Source organism: Chrysemys picta, chromosome 4 (assembly GCF_011386835.1).
Source record: "Chrysemys picta bellii isolate R12L10 chromosome 4, ASM1138683v2, whole genome shotgun sequence".
Classification (NCBI taxonomy): Eukaryota; Metazoa; Chordata; order Testudines; family Emydidae; genus Chrysemys; species Chrysemys picta.
This window is the reverse complement of record NC_088794.1, coordinates 113,654,664-113,671,275: the sequence shown is the minus strand read 5'-3', so window position 1 is coordinate 113,671,275 and position 16,612 is coordinate 113,654,664. Positions and strand designations below refer to the sequence as shown.

Below are 16,612 nucleotides of genomic sequence, written 5' to 3'. Positions count from 1 at the left end.
GATTTTTTTTGGCCAGCGGTGTCCATCTGGTGGTCATGCCTGTGCCCGTGCAACCTCCCCATCTAGGGGCACAAATGGCTGAATGGACCCAACTGCCTCAATTCTTCACCAATACATTGAAGCTAGAACTCCCCATTAGCAGATGAGGGCAAGCTGAGAAATCTGTATGGACAACACATCTCAAAGAGCCACAGTTGCTGTGCGACAAGTAGCCATTCTTTGAGCAATTGCCAACAGATTCCACTCATGGTGACTAACAAGCAACTGTCTATTTGCTTAGAGGCGGGTAGGAGTCCTGCTTGAATAGTGACTGCAGGACAATCCTACCAAAATTGGCATTCAGTCTGGAGACCCATGCTAGATCAGGTATGGGAATATTACTCAAACAAGCAATGTAAGCTGCTTGAGCCCTAGTGGAAAGAGCTCTGATATAGCCTGGCTAACCCACACCAAGTTCTTACACTGCGAGACCCACTTGGATAACCTCTGAGTAGATAAAGGTCACCCTTTGATTGTCAGCAAATGCAACAAGTAGCGCGTATGTGTTGCCAAATGTCTTAGTTCTATCCAAATAGAAAGACAATGCCCTCAGTACATCTAGTGTGTGAAGTTTTGCTTTACTCAGGTTAAAGTAAGGCTTAAGGAAGAATAAAGAGGTGAATGGACTGATTTACACAGAACTCAGACAACACTGGGCAGAAACAGAGTAAGGTCTAAGGAGAACCCTGCCTTGCAAAATACTTCATACAGGAGATCTGACATACAAGCCTGAATCTCCCCATCTCTCCTAGCTGAGGTAATGTTAATGAAAACCATTTTCCTAGCAGCCAGCTGTTAAAAGCTTGCTAAAGACTCAGAGGGGACACATCAACCCTGCCATGCCATATTAAGGTCCCATGGAGGACAGGGCTCTCAAACGTGGGAAAAACATGCATGAGAACCTTCAGTAACGGAGAGTGTGGAAAACAGTGTGGCCACAGATAGGAGAGCAATTTGCAGATACTGCTGTCAGAGGGACTCTTATGGAGCTGATGGAAAGTCCAGATAGCAATTCTGGACTAGCTGCTAGCCCTGAAGCAAAGACTAGTGCCTTCAGGGAGAAAGCTGGTACTGAGAAGCTCATATAGAAAAATATACAGCTAAATGAAAGATTAAGTCTGGTCAAAGATTTCCTGCTCTCAGCAGAACATTCTGAACCTGAGCAGAACAGCTTCTCTCAGCAGGATTCCTTCACCCAGTACCCAGGTAGTCAGGTGTACGGATACTGGATATGGGTGCAGAATCCAACCATTGCTCTGGAAGACTATAGATGGTAAATAGGTTCTGTGGTTGTGTTGACAGATTCACCAGATCTCAGTACGAGAATTGTTTGGGCCATGCTGGGGTTACGATGCAAGCAGCATCCTGCCTCAGTTTCTTCAAGATCCTTAGTATCATTGGAATTGGTGGAAAGGCACACAGTAGCCTGCTGTCCACAAGTTGAGGAAGGCATCTGTGGAGTTTCTCCCTCCCGTCCCCCAACACAATTTGACATTTGTTTGCAACAAGCCACAATAGGTATACTTCTAGGAAACCCCATTTGCAAAAGATGTTATGCAGAACTGAGTCTTTGAAAGACCAATTGTGGTTTTTTGGAAAGGACCCTGCTGAGCTGGTCTACCAGGGTGTTCTGAAGACCCAAAAGATGCAGAACTACCAATGAGATCTGACACAGAATGCATCATTCCCCATAGTAATATGGCTTCTTGAAAGAGTAGGGGATAATCTTGCTATCCCCTTACCTACCTGATAAAAGGCAGTGGTTCTCAAGCTGGGGTATGTGTACCCCAGGGGGTACACTGGTCTTCTGAGGGTACATCAACTCCTCTAGATATTTGCCTCATTTTACAACAGGCTACATAGAAAGCATTAGCGAAGTCAGTACAAACTAAAATTGCATACGAGACAATGACTTGTTTATACTGCTCTATATAGTATACACAGATTAAGTACAATATTTATATTCCAATTGATTTTATAATTATATGGTAAAAATGAGAGTACGCAGTTTCAGTAATAGTGTGCTGTGACACTTTTGTATTTTTATGTCTGATTTTGTAAGCAAGTATTTTAAGTGAGGTGAAATGTGGGGGTATGCAAGACAAATGAGACTCCTGAAAGGGGTACAGTAGTCTCAAAAGGTTGAGAGCCACTGATATAGGATATTGCTGTGGTGTTAAAATCAGCAATTCATGTGCTGACAGACATTAAGAAGGGACAGAAAAAGCTGCATGCCAGGGAGATTGCCCTGACCTCTAAACTGTTTGTGTGCAGACTTGCTTCCTGAGGAGACCATAGTCCTTGACTTTTCAATGGCTCAAGAGGAGGCCTTCCTGAATGAAGGCATCAGTTACCAACATCTTTGTTGGAAGAGAGATAATGGAACTCCACTGCATATCTAAAGTGGTTCTGTTCATCAGTTTGACAATTCTTGTGGGACCACGATGATCATGTCCATGCGGTGTCTGCTGGAGAGCTACGGATCTCAGCCATTTCCTGCCTAGATCGATGCTGTCAGGGTTCACTCCCCACTTTGAACTCTGGGGTACAGATGTGGGGATCCACATGAAAGACTCCCCTAAGCTTATTTCTACCAGCTTAGGTTAAAAACTTCCCCAAGGCACAAATCCTTCCTTGTCCTTGGATGAGTACTGCTGCCACCACCACCGAGTTAGACAAAGATTCAGGAAAAGAACCACTTGGAGTTCCTGTTTCCCCAAAATATCCCCAAGCCCCTTCACCTCCTTTCCTGGGAAGGCTTTACAGTGACCAAGGTGAGCACAGACCTGACCCTTGGATTTTTAGGACTCTAAAAACCCAATCAGATTCTTAAAAAACAGAACTTTATTATAAAGAAAAATAAAAGAAGGACTTCTGTAAAATCAGGATGGAAGGTAATTTACAGGGTAATCAGATTCAAAACACAGAGGATTTCCCCTCTAGGCAAAACTTTAAAGTTACAAAAACAGGGATAAACCTCCCTCCTAGCACAGGGAAAATTCACAAGCTAAAACGAAATATAATCCAATGCATTTCCTTGCTATTACTTACTATTTCTGTATAGTAGATGCTTATTTTCAGATATGGCTTAGGGAGATGTATTTTCCCTGCCTTGGTTCTTCGCTGACCTAGAGAGAACAAAGGAACCCAAAACAAAAACCTTTCCCTACAGATTTGAAAGTATCTTCTCCCCTTATTGGTCCTTTTGGTCAGGTGCCAACCAGGTTATTTGAGCTTCGTAACCCTTCACAGGTAAAGGAGAGATTAACCCTTTTAAAGGGTTAGAAGGGATTTTATGCTACCCTTAGCTGTGCGTTTATGACAGATGCTGTAGTCTGGCATACTGTGTGATTATAAGTGTAAATGGCTATGTGCCCTAGAAGCCTCAGACATCCTCATCTGTGGTGTTGGGGGGGGGGCCTAAATCTGATCGGGTGGTCTAATATTTTATGAAATCTTTGCTATGGAAGGTAAGCCCTCACTCATTTGGAGTCCAACATTGCTCATGTGAAGTTTACGGTCTGAGTTGGAATCTGAGGATTTCACTCTGTTAATTTTGAAACCTGGAGAGATGGAGAATTTCAGGATTGTCTTTGCTAAGTCACCTGTGGTGGTGATCTTCCTTGAATTAGCCAATTGTCCAGGTAAAGGCGTACCTGGATTCTTGTCTCCTTAGATGAACTGCCACTAATGACAGGCATTTAGTAAAAACCCTTAGACCTGCTGCCCATTCAAAGCCCCAGACTTCAGGGCAGCTGAGTAGGAGCCAATGGGTTACCACCAATGAAATCTCTACATCTTCCTTGGAGGCTCAGACAAATCATGGAGATTGGCAATAATACTGCATTGAGAAACACTTCCTGAGGTATGGCTGTTGCTTGCATTGCTTTCTTTTAGGGCAGTGGTTCTCAACCAGGGTATGCATATGCCTGGGTGTACGCAGAGGTTTTCCCAGGGAGTACAACGCCTCCTCTAGATATTTGCCTAGTTTTACAACAGGCTACATAGAAAACACTAGCGAAGTCAGTACAAACTAAAATTTCATGCAGACAATGGCTTATTTATACTGGCTCTATATACACTATACAGTGAAAAGTATATACAATATTTTATATTCCAATTGGTTTATTTTATAATTATATGGTAAAAATAAGAAATAAGCAATTTTTCAGTAATAGTGTGCTGTGAAACTTTTGTCTTTTTAGAAGAGATTTTATAAGCAAGTAGTTTAAGTGAGGTGAAACTTGGTGTATGCAAGACAAAAATCAGACTCCTGAAAGGGATCCATTAGTCTGGAAAGGTTAAGAGACACTGTTTTAGGGGATGGGCCAGACCCCCAAAGAGCATAGAGTTGCCTGGAATCCTTCCAAGTATTTAGTGCCTTATCAGTGCCACTGCTAAATAGATGACCTCCCATTTGAAGGAAGCTCTCTATTACTGCTTAGACCTCCCTTGGGATCCTTGAGGGCTGAAGTTATGATGAGCTCTTCATGGATATTAGGGTGGCCATTGTTTGCACCTCTTGTCAGACACATTCAATGCAGCCTGCAGAGATGTTTGAGCAGTTAACTGGCCATCAGCCATAAGAGATTGTGGTTCCTCCTAATGCTTCTTGGGTAATTTATCCATCAAATTGGATAGTTGTCCAAGTTAAAAAAAAAAATCTTATTTTGGGAGTAGTGCTTGGTAGTTTGCTTCTTGCATTTGTAGGCTTTCAACCAACAAGGTTGAGCTTTTGTGGGGTCCTCTCACATGGGTATTTTGTAGGACTTACTGTTTTGTTCTCTCCAATACAGCTTGTACCACAAGAGTGCCAGGTATGAGATGCTAATAAAAATATTCAGAGGCATATCTTTTGTCTGCTTTCTTGAAATTAGTAGACAAAAGCTGGTGTCTGCAATACCTATCTGGCATGTTACAGCAGACTGGCACAGCCAATTTTCCTCAAGTTAGATCAAGTATATCCAAGAGTTTACTTAGTCCTGCCTCTGGGCAGGTGACTTGACTAGGACCTATCGAGATCCTTATAGGCTTACATTTCTATGATTCTCTTCTACAGTCTCTAGAGCGACATACAGGGTATCAGCCATCTGTTTTATCAGGTCCTGGAAGACAATGAATTAATCCTCTGAAGCCAGTGAAGGTACAGTCACTGCCTCATCAGGGCAGGACAACATTGGAGCTGGGATATGATGCTCCTGCTCAGGAGAATGCGGTTCTTCTCCATTCTTCTCCTCTTGCCTCTCCAGCAGATTTAGAACTCAACTCATCTGTGGAAACTGAATTTGTCTCTTCAGTGAGGGAGACCTAGCTCTGGATACAGTGGGGAATGCTGGCTTTCAGAAATAGGGCTGAATATCCCAGGGGATCCAGTATGATCAGTGCAGGAAGGAGAGTGGGGAAGAGGGCACATCAATGATACCAGGACGAGAGCTCCCTGTGACGATGTGTTCTTAGCTCCTCTAACTGAATATCATCTAGATTTTCTCTAACTTCCCCTGAGCAATCCAAAGGGGAGAAGGAAGTTGAGGGGATGATTTCCCTTCCCTGGCACCAGCAGGAGGCCCAACTTGTGTCTGGGGTCATTGCTAGAACAATGCTGCTTCCTGCCTCTACCAGACATCAACACTGATGTACTGGTAGACAAATGAGACCTTTCAGAGGAAGTGGCCTGGGAGTGCAACTGAGGGAGATGGACAGACCCACACATTGAGGCTTCTCCGAAGGTATTGCAGAGAGTCTGAGGAAGCCTGCACTGACTTCTCAGCAGGAAAAACTTCAGCCTCACCTCAGTCACTCACTGTCTGGGTACACCTGGAGAAGTAAACACCACACAGAAAAACATTCAACAATGTGTCCTTCCCTAAGGCACATTGGGCACGGACAGCATCCATCACTGATCGACTGTCACACAAGGGACAGGTCTTAAACCTTGGTGACGTTAGCCTTTGCCACCATCTAAAAACCCCTAAATGGGGTAGGCATTAAGAGCAGCTGGGGGGGAGGGGGAGGAATTAAGCTTAAGTGACAAAATCCACAATATTTCTTGTTGCCTTTTTTAAATAATATACACGTACAGCCGATTGCTGCAGAAGAGCACGTGAATCGGACAGAGACTTCTCTTAGAGGAGAGTCTATTGATAGAGATTCTCTAGGTTTTAAGTCAGGAGGAGAGGACGGAAGAGGATAAAGTATGGGCCAGATCAGACGAGAAACATTCACATAAAAAAGAATGACACATTAGAAGAGGGCAGACAAACAGTGACAAGTTTTTAAAGTGCTTGTACACAAATGCTAGAAGTCTAAATAATAAGATGGGTGAACTAGAGTACCTCGTGTTAAAGGAGGATATTGATATAATAGGCATCACAGAGACCTGGTGGAGTGAACACAAATCAATGGGGCACAATCATTCTGGGGTACAAAATAATATCAGAAGGACAGAACAGATTGTGCGGGGGGAAAGGTGGCACTATATGTCAAAGAAAATGTAGAAATCAAATGAAGTAAATCTTAAATGAATCCACATGTTCCATAGAATCTCTATGACAGGTTTCAGGGTAGCAGCCGTGTTAGTCTGTATCCTCAAAAAGAACAGGAGTACTTGTGGCACCTTAGAGACTAACAAATTTATTAGAACACAAGCTTTCGTGGGCTGCATATGCATCCGAAGAAGTGGGTCGTAGCCCACGAAAGCTTATGCTCTAATAAATTTGTTAGTCTCTAAGGTGCCACAAGTACTCCTGCTCTTTTTGAGAATCTCTATGGACAGCAATTCCATACTCTTATAAGAATATAACAGTAGGGATCTATTATCGACCACCTGACCAGGACAGTGATAGTGATAGTGACAATGAAAAAAGGGAGATTAGAGAGGCTATCAAAATAAAGAACTCAGTAATAGTGGGGGATTTCAATTATCTCCATATTGACTGGCTACATCACCTCAGGAAGAAGAGCAGAGACAAAATTTCTCAGTAATTTAAATGACTGCTTCTTGGAGCAGCTGGTACAGGAACCCACAAGGGGAGAGGCAATTATAAATTTAGTCCTGAGTGGAGTGCAGGATCTGGTCCAAGAGGTAACTGTAACAGGACCACTTGGAAATCATGACCATAACATAACATTTAACATTCCTGTGGTGGGAAGAACACCTCAACAGCCCAACACTGTGGCGTTTAATTTCAGAAAGGAGAACTATGCAAAAAATGAGGTTAGTTAAATTAAAAAGGTACAGTGACTAGAGTGAAATCCCTGCAAGCTGCATGGACACTTTTCAAAGACACCATAATAGAGGCCCAACTTAAATGTATACCCCAAATTAAAAAAAAAAAAAAAACCACCCACAGTAAAAGAACTAAAAAAGAGCCACCATGGCTTAACAACCATGTAAAGGATGCAGTGAGATAAAAAGGCATCTTTTTAAAAGTGGAAGTCAAATCCTAGTGAGATAAATGGAAAGGAGCATAAACACTGCCAAAGTAAGTGTAAAAATGTAATAAGAAAAGCCAAAAAGGAGTTTGAAGAACAGCTAGCCAAAAACTCAAAAGGTAATAACAAAATGTTTTTAAGTACATTAGAAGCAGGAAGCCTGTAAACAACCAGTGGGGCTCCTGAATGATTGAGATACAAAAGGAGTACTTAAAAACGATAAAGTCATTGCGGAGAAACTACATGAATTCTTTGCTTCAGTCTTCACGGCTGAGGATGTTAGGGAGATTCCCAAACCTGAGCCGTCCTTTGTAGGTGACAAACCTGAGGAATTGTCACAGACTGAAGTGTCACTAGAGGAGGTTTTGGAATTAATTGATAAACTTAATAGTAACAAGTCACCAGGACCAGATGGTATTCATCCAAGAGTTCTGAAAGAACTCAAATGTGAAATTTCAGAACTCTTAACTATGGTTTGTAACCTGTCCTTTAAAATCAGCTTCTGTACCCAATGACTGGAAGATAGCTAATGTCACACCAATATTTAAAAAGGGCTCTAGAGGTGATCCCGGCAATTACAGACCGGTAAATCTAACGTCAGTACCGGGCAAATTAGTTGAAACAATAGTAAAGAATAAAATTGTCAGACACATACAACAACATAAATTGTTGGGCAAAAGTCAACATGGCTTCTGTAAAGGGAAATCATGTCTTACTAATCTATTAGAGTTCTTTGAAGAGGTCAACAAACATGTGGACACAGGGGATCCAGTGGACATAGTGTACTTTCCAGAAAGCCTTTGACAAGATCCCTCACCAAAGGCTCTTACAAAAATTAAGTTGTCATGGGATAAGAGGGAAGATCCTTTCATGGAATGAGAACTGGTTAAAAGACAGGGAACAAAGGGTAGGAATAAATAGTAAATTTTCAGAATGGAGAGGGGCAACTAGTGGTGTTTCCCAAGGGTCAGTCCTAGGACCAATCCTATTCAACTTATTCATAAATGATCTCAAGAAAGGGGTAAACTGTGAGGTGACAAAGTTTGCAGATGATACTAAACTGCTCAAGATAGTTAAGACCAAAGCAGACTGTGAAGAACTTCAAAAAGATCTCACAAAACTAAGTGATTGGGCAACAACATGGCAAATGAAATTTAATGTGGATAAATGTAAAGTAATGCACATTGGAAAAAATAACCCCAACTATACATACAACATGATGGGGGCTAATTTAGTTACAACAAATCAGGAAAGAGATCTTGGAGTCATCGTGGATAGTTCTCTGAAGATGTCCATGCAGTGTACAGCAGCAGTCAAAAAAGCAAACAGGATATTAGGAATCATTAAAAAAGGATAGAAAATAAGACGGAGAATATCTTATTGACCTTATATAAATCCATGGTACACCCACATCTTGAATACTGTGTACAGATGTGGTCTCCTCATCTCAAAAAAGATATACTGGCATTAGAAAAGGTCCAGAGAAGGGCAACTAAAATGATTAGGAGTTTGGAATGGGTCCCATATGAGGAGAGATTAAAGAGGCTAGGACTTTTCAGCTGGGAAAAGAGGAGACTAAGGAGAGAGATGATAGCGGTATATAAAATCATGAGTGGTGTGGAGAAATTGAGTAAGGAAAAGTTATTTACTTGTTCCCATAATAAGAACTAGGGCCACCAAATGAAATTAATGGGCAGCAGGTTTAAAACAAGTAAAAGGAAGTTCATCTTCACACAGTGAAGGCTAGGATTATAACAGGGTTTAAAGGAGAACTAGATAAATTCATGGAGGTTAAGTCCATTAATGGTTATTAGCCAGGATGGGTAAGGAATGGTGTCCCTAGCCTCTGTCAGAGGGTGGAGATGGATGGCAGGAGAGAAATCACTTGATCATTGCCTGTTAGGTTCACTCCCTCTGGGGCACCTGGCATTGGCCACTGTCGGTAGACAGGATACTGGGCTGGATGGACCTTTGATCTGACCCAGTATGGCCTCTTATATTCTTACATGCACCAACTGGCAAAAGGAAACAACTAATTCTTGCTCACAAATGAGCTAATCCTAAAATCGAAGGTGAATCAGACTGCTCAAGAGAAGCAGACAGTGCTGGGGCTCCATGGATAGCAAGAAGGAACTGAGAGATGATTGGGTCCACTTTGCCTGGGGGTAGTTGGGGGAAGGGTACTTAGGGACCAGGCATGGCCCCAATTGACACTAGCCAAAAAGAATCTGATCTCAAGTGCACAGGGTGCACATGCACCAAAAATGGAATCTGTGTGGACAATCACTCCAAGAATTCGCTTTATCAAGGCTTTTTCCCTCCCATAACCACGTCATTAAAATCAGTTACTCTAATGCAGTCTAAGGCATGGGAGCAGTGGGGAGAAAAAACACACCAGCATCACTAAATACCTACAACTAAAACTTTGAGGCATGCCTCTGAATCAAAGATGAACATGGCAAGGGTAGGGAGAAGCTCTCTTGATCCTAGAGCTTCAGGTTCAACTGCCTTGAGGGAAAGTGTGTGCATCCTACCTGGCTAGTCCTTCCTCGTAGAGGTAGGCAACAAGTGGATCATAGGACGTCACCAGTACATACAGGCGCACATCGAATTTGAAATCTGGAAGAGGATTAGCAGGAATCAGTGACCACAAATACTTCCCAAGAGCCACTAGAATCTGAACCCAGCTGAGGGGGGGGGGAGCAACAGATCCTTCTGAGAGCGATGGAGGTATAAAATAGACAGCAGAGTCTATCAGCTTCTGCTGACTTGATGTTCAGAGCCTGGGTTTGAAGAATCTCTTACACCCCCACCCCCCCAACCATAGTTCTAGGGTGCTGGAGAGATTTACCTATCAAAGGCGGTGTGGCAGCCCAAATAGCTATACATAGGCTGCTGAGACCATCCGGTCAGGAAACTCAGAGGAAGAAGTCAATTCCTACACACTCACCATCTATGAGCAGGGGGTTGTTGATGTAGCGGGACACGAGGATATTCTCTTCCAGGGAAATCTGGTTTGGCTACAGAACAAGACACAGCATCAGTCCAAGAGTGAAGAAACCACGAAACCAAGGGCTGATTTTACCAAGAACCTTTCCATTGTAAAGTCACTCTGTGCTATTGCAGCTGCTGCTAGGGGAAAGCCTGGCCAGTAACAGGGTATTTAGGGTAATTAGACCCGGATCAGAAACTTAATCAGGGTGTTATTACATTTCCAAAGAACCTGCCACCCCAGAGATCCCAAAGTGCTTTACACATAATATATAAATTTAAAAATCACACATGTAAGTGTCCTCCTGAATTGGTCTCAAAAGCTGTTTAACAGCTACACAGCAATTATACACAACAGGCTAGGGGCTGGAAGTCTCAGAAATGACAGTCACATTGACTTCCTACTACTGTGATTGATGTTAGATATATTGACCAAGCACAGGATTAGGGGGCTTGCTTTCTTCTCAGGCATCCAGGACTGGCTATTGGTGGAGGCAGATCCAGGAATAGAAGGACTTCCTGTGCCAAGATCTTAATTTCGAGGGTCTCCAGCATATGGAAGGAGAGAGCCAAGAGTGGGGGAGATGACCTCCTCACATCTTCAATCTCTGTGGCCAGCTCCAGAACTGTTACCCAACTACTCACCCTGCCTAGCTGAGCTCCCCTTATCCCAGCATCAGACAGCAGTGAGGCTGCTGTACTGACATGGAACTCACGATAGGAAGCTCCCCATTATAGCTCTATGACAAATGCACAAAGCCCTGGGCAACCAGATACGCTTTTCAGCATCACAGGCACAGGTCACTGATTGGGGAGGGAAGCTGTGTAGCTTGCAGGAAGCAACCTCTTCAGGAGACTTACTCTTCACAGTCTGTAAATCCCTCTTTCTGCCCCTTGCCACTAAAAATGGTTCAGATTGGTTAACAGATTCTTGTCCCAGTTTGTGAAGGAGCCAAATCCAATCCACCTCCCTGTCTTTCATTCACTTGTGTCTGGAGATCCACATTGCTCCTGTTCAGGCCAAGGGAAATCTAGGCTAACTAAAGAATCAGAGAGAGCTCAGGCTCTCTTGGTATGACACAAAAATGGCAGCGTGTTTTACTCTGAATCAGAGAAATAGTTGAGGGTTTTTATTTTTTAAAAACACTTTCCATGAATAGATTCTAGAAAACACTCCCTGTGTGGAGGTCACACTAAGAAAAGGGAAATCTTTGGGCCAAACTAGCTGACATACTGCTGGAATAGATACAGAGAGAGAGATCCCAGGAGGCCCCTTTCCTCAGTTCATGGCTACCTGCCCATCACTTGAGCATGCACTCCCTCTCCTTCTAACAAAGAGCAAAGCTGAGTGCAGCTCTGGAAAGAGTTACTTCATGCACTTGGCTATCTGCTCCTTTATTCCATGGGAAAGAATCCAGGTAGAGGACAGATGAGGCAACCTGGCCCCTTCGCTGCAGGGACAGAGGAGGGAGTAAATGAACACAGTGACTCAGCAACCAGCTTGGTAGTATGCCAGGAGCGTTTGTCCCATTAGTCCCTAAGGCTCAGAATCCCCTCAACCCCTCTTGGCTCCAATTGAGACTCAATTGCCACTAGCGAGAAACGGATTCTCTGCATGGCATGCAAAGGGCAGGGCAACTATTACAGCCAGCACATTGTGCTCAGAGCATCAGCCCTCAAGAGAGGCCTGGCACCATGAATCCCAGAGCCCTCTGTATCCAGAACACAGAACAAAGGCCTCTCCCTACCACTGGGGGATTTCACTTTGTTGAAAGTTACTCAACTACTTGGGGCAATCAAATAGCCATGCGATAAGACAACTCAGGGCCAGTGAAGGTAAGATGTACAATGATGAATATAGGATCCAGCTCTCCATGTCAGACGGACAGCCTGGGAGCCCCACTCCTACAGCTTTTTTCCCCATAGCAGCCTTCACCATTAGGGAAGCCCAGGATGCAGCTGCACAGCTATTCATATTGCATCAGGAACAGTCTTCTGGTTACTGCTGCATCTGAGACTTAAAAGGCATGTGTTGCAGGACATGAATCATGGAAAAATAGGATGCTGTGAGGCATGCCAGCTGCTTGGGGGTACTGATCACCTACCAGATACAGAATGGTGCTGAAACTGACAGCAGTGCCACCTGCTGGTGAGATTACCATGGCACTTGCCAAAGGGTGAAAATGGGAGGGAATGGAATGCAGCATTATCTGGGGAAGGTCAGCATTCTGCTGAACACTTACATTGTTGATCAGGTAGACACCTCGCCCCCTGGAAGAGGCCACAGGTTTCACTATCCAGGGACCCCTGTCCTTTGAATAAGAACCTAGTCAAGAGAGAGAAGCATGAATCTGAAAAGTCTTCCAACTTTTTGCAAGGGCTGCCAGGGTGTTCCCCACAATGGGAACTCTTACAGAGCGTCTAACAGTTCTAGCATAAATGTGGACAATTCGTTCACTTGTCCTGCTTTTCCCTATGGTGTCAGAAAGCCCCTCAGTAAGTCTTATCACTTAAACTAGACACTGGCTTCTCTTCTCAATCTGATATTCCTCCTGGTGCTTCCCCCTCCCGCTAGCATTCCCAGACGTTGGCCAGAGATGCTATGGTGTTGGCCTACAGCAATTCTTAAGGATAAGCCTTCTGATGTCCAGACCCATTAGCCCTCAGGCACTAGGATTTCTTTCATCTGCAGCTGATAATGCTGAAGGGCTCAGCTCTCACATTGAGGCTATGGACTCACCTAGGCATGGGGTAAGCAACACTCATAGGATAGGGATGATATAAACAAGCCAAAAAAACCTGTTTCCAATAGTGTTATTCTAGCCTCCCTTCCCTGCAATTTTGTTGTTCAGATCACAAGCTGAGTTGTTTCTCTCAGGGGCCCAAGGAAAAAACTGGATAAGCACAATCCCCCACATACACCTACTTACTCCCTGGCTGCTGTTCAGGGGCTGGGCATTGCCAGCCAGTCACTTACTGCAGAATTCCTGGTACTCTGCTGGCAGGATGAAGGTCTGAGGTAAGATGTGGAATGTCTTGAACCCGTGGGTGTACTGCATGCGACTAACATTCTTGTACAACCTGTCTTTCCGGGTCAGTTCATAGGACCTGAAATTACAAAAGCAGCAGCTTTGTCTTCTCCATGAAGCATCCCTCAGCAACCCACACCAGTGTCCTAACACTGAGGGTTTAGTTACTAGGGCTCGCAGCTCTACCAGAGAAACCTCAATTCCAACCTGCAGCATCCCCTTCTATTCCTGTCCAGGGTCTCCCTTTAGCTTTGCCAATACCCCTCAATCCTCATCTGCAGCACCTCATGCTATTCCTGTCATAGGCCTCCCAACACAGAGACTGACCAGAACTGTAGTTTTAGTGACATGGACAAACATCTACCAGGACCTACAAAGAACCCACGCAACCCCCTTCAATTGTGCACCAAATAAAATGAGTTGCCCTGTACCTGGGCTAGAAAGGCAAGGGCACTAAACTTAAGTACCATCTTCCTATTACCAGATAGAAATGGGAGATCAAATGTGTGGCTCAGTCCTGATGTTCTGGGACCTGTGCATCACCAACCCCACACGTTACTTAGACATTGATCTTCAGTCCCCTCCAGACACTAGTGAATTTGTTCAGCAAAGCTCTTACCTGGGGAAGTGGTTGACTTTCTGAATATCTGAGAGGGTGCGCAGCAGGTAGGGCTTCAGGTGGGATCCCGTCCACATGAGGTTATAATCACTACTGTTGGGGTGTACCTGGGGATGGAACAAAGCCAAGGAGCAGATGAGCCAGACCATACTACCACTAGTAACTAAGCACTCTGCCCTCTACTTTGAGGGACCTGGGAAGTTTCTAGCCTCATGGATTGGTCCCATTACAGTTTGTGATATTCTTAACCCAAGATGTTGCACACAGTTTTGCTAGGAGCTATTAAATAGCTGTCACATCCCAACCCTAGACACAGCTGTTAGGAAAAAGCTATTTTCATAGGCAGTCTAAATCCATTTATAAAGCATTCTGAAGTCCCTCAGTCCTGGGAGACTGAACCCTAATCAGTCTCTTAAACAAAAGAACTCAACACTCACATGTACCTACTGAAATATCCTTGACTGTACACAGGGTGCTGATATAGAACCAGATAGGTGCTAGAGAATAAGAAGCATTAAAAGGCATCAACACACACGCTCCTGCCTGCTATCTTAGGGTGTGAAATGAGGCTCCAAAAAGGAGGGGGGGGGGGGGGAAGAGAAATTAAAACAAAAACAAATCAACCTGTATTCTTCCAACTAAGGATACTTCAAAAACTGGGTTTACAATGAGAGAACAAAGAGCACCCCTGCAGATGGCAGAATTGTGCAGTGTTCCCCGATAGATTGGCTGAAGGTTAAAAGCACCACAGGCCCAGGATCATGTGCTATATCCTGATTCAGAAAGAAGCCCAGAATTTCAACCTTCGCAGCACGTGTCCAAACTCAGTGGCTCTCAATATCCTTGAGATCTGGTGCACACACCTCGTGGAATCCATGGGCAGTCAGAATGCTGCGCACCAGGCGGCTGTCTGTTTTCACAATCTTATAAGACAAGCGATAGCGCTCTGTGAAGAAGGCAAGAGATGGAGTTAGTGACAGTAGCTGAGGTACCGACAGCCTGAGCACCCAATAATAGCAAAGCAAGATACATGAACCCTGCACCGCTTCAAAAGGGAGAAGAGTGCCATTGCACTTTGCACACTGAAGTTATAAATTTTATTAAAGCTAATGTTTAAAATCAAATTTACACAAGTTAAGAGGGAAGGTACTGTACATCTGGGGTCGGGCTCAAGTTATGAGTGATTACAAGCATCGGTTACAAGGTTCACAGGATCCATACATATAACATCCAGCATAGACCCAGACTGGGGTGTGGGAGTTTTTAAAACATCAGTGGATAAGTGATCTCAGATACGCCACCCATAGAATGTATTTAGAGTCCAAGTCAGTATTGGTGTAGTGCAGGGTTCGGCAACCTTTCAGACGTGGTGTGCCGAGTCTTCATTTATTCACTCTAATTTAAGGTTTTGCGTGTCAGTCATACATTTTAACGTTTTTAGGTCTCTTTCTATAAAAGTCTATAATATATAACTAAACTACTGTTGTATGTAAAGTAAATAAGGTTTTTAGAATGTTTAAGAAACTTCATTTAAAGTTAAATTAAAATGCAGAGCCCCCCCAGACCAGTGGCCAGGACCCGAGCAGTGTGAGTGCCACTGAAAATCAGCTTGTGTGCCGCCTTCGGCACGCGTGCCATAGGTTGCCTACCCCGATGTAGTGAATAAGTACATGGGTGGGATGCATCCCTTGGTTTGTCAGTGGAGGAAGTGGGTTATTTCCCTGACCGGCGTTCTCGATTACTCGACCCGATACAGAAAGTGTCCTGTGATGTGCTCTGTGTAGATGTCTCTGGACCACCTGATGGTGTCGGGCACCATGAGCGGTCTCATGAGCTGGGCGTAGCGCCGACTGACTCCGCAGGCTCTTAGCACTGGCTCGTTGTGGGGGGTCCCATGCCCCCCAAGGCCTCCATGACTAGGGCTTGAATCTGGACCTCATAGCCCTGGGCTCTCAGGGCATCGGCCAGCAGGGTGTATTTCAGCACCTTCCGAGCTCGGGCCTCGCGGAAGGCCGGTGACCGGTTTTCAAATGGCATCGTTACGTTCACCACAAGGACCTTCTTTTCCACGTTGGTCATGACGATTTTGGGTCACAGTCGGCTGTCTGTCCCTGGGATGGCAGAGTCTATAGTGATCTTCCCCAGGGACGGCAGGATGGCTTTCACCAGCTGGTTTTGGATGGCATTGTGGCGGTGCTGCCAGACTCCAGAGTGATGTTGGCATCCACACAGGATGTGAGGTAGGGTCTTGTTGGAGTAGCCGCATTTTGCACACTGCAGTTATATGACATCCCTGATGAGTCTCTAGATGCAATAGCACTTGGCAAAGCACAGGGGGTTACACAAGATCCCTGTGCAACTCTGAGTGGAACAGCACATGGTGATGCAGCATTGGATTATACCAATCCCTCAGTGGCCAAATTTCTACCTTTAGTCAGTCCAGTCTCTTATGACACAAGACGTACTATTTGTTCTCAGACTTTTCAGATATTTGATTCCCAAC

The 16,612-nt window shown here is 44.4% G+C and overlaps 1 protein-coding gene across 24 annotated transcripts in view; it reads right to left on the bottom strand.

Annotated features, from left to right (window-relative positions):
* The window catches only part of TTLL5 (tubulin tyrosine ligase like 5), a 222,163-nt gene that overhangs the window by 196,507 nt on the left and 9,044 nt on the right, over positions 1-16,612 (bottom strand). For 23 of the 24 annotated variants that reach the window (XR_010601104.1, XR_010601105.1, XR_010601106.1 and 20 more), the window contains exons 4-9: positions 14,973-15,055; positions 14,110-14,216; positions 13,439-13,569; positions 12,705-12,787; positions 10,421-10,490; positions 10,005-10,089 (exon numbers count right to left, since the gene is read on the bottom strand). Coding sequence is in view for 15 of the 24 variants with exons in the window: in XM_065595548.1 (XP_065451620.1) it covers positions 10,005-10,089; positions 10,421-10,490; positions 12,705-12,787; positions 13,439-13,569; positions 14,110-14,216; positions 14,973-15,055 (559 nt within the window). In the remaining 9 variants the exon portion in view is untranslated. Of the gene's footprint in view, positions 1-10,004; positions 10,090-10,420; positions 10,491-12,704; positions 12,788-13,438; positions 13,570-14,109; positions 14,217-14,972; positions 15,056-16,612 lie in introns of those variants that run through there. The other variant, XM_065595551.1, reaches the window with a different exon arrangement.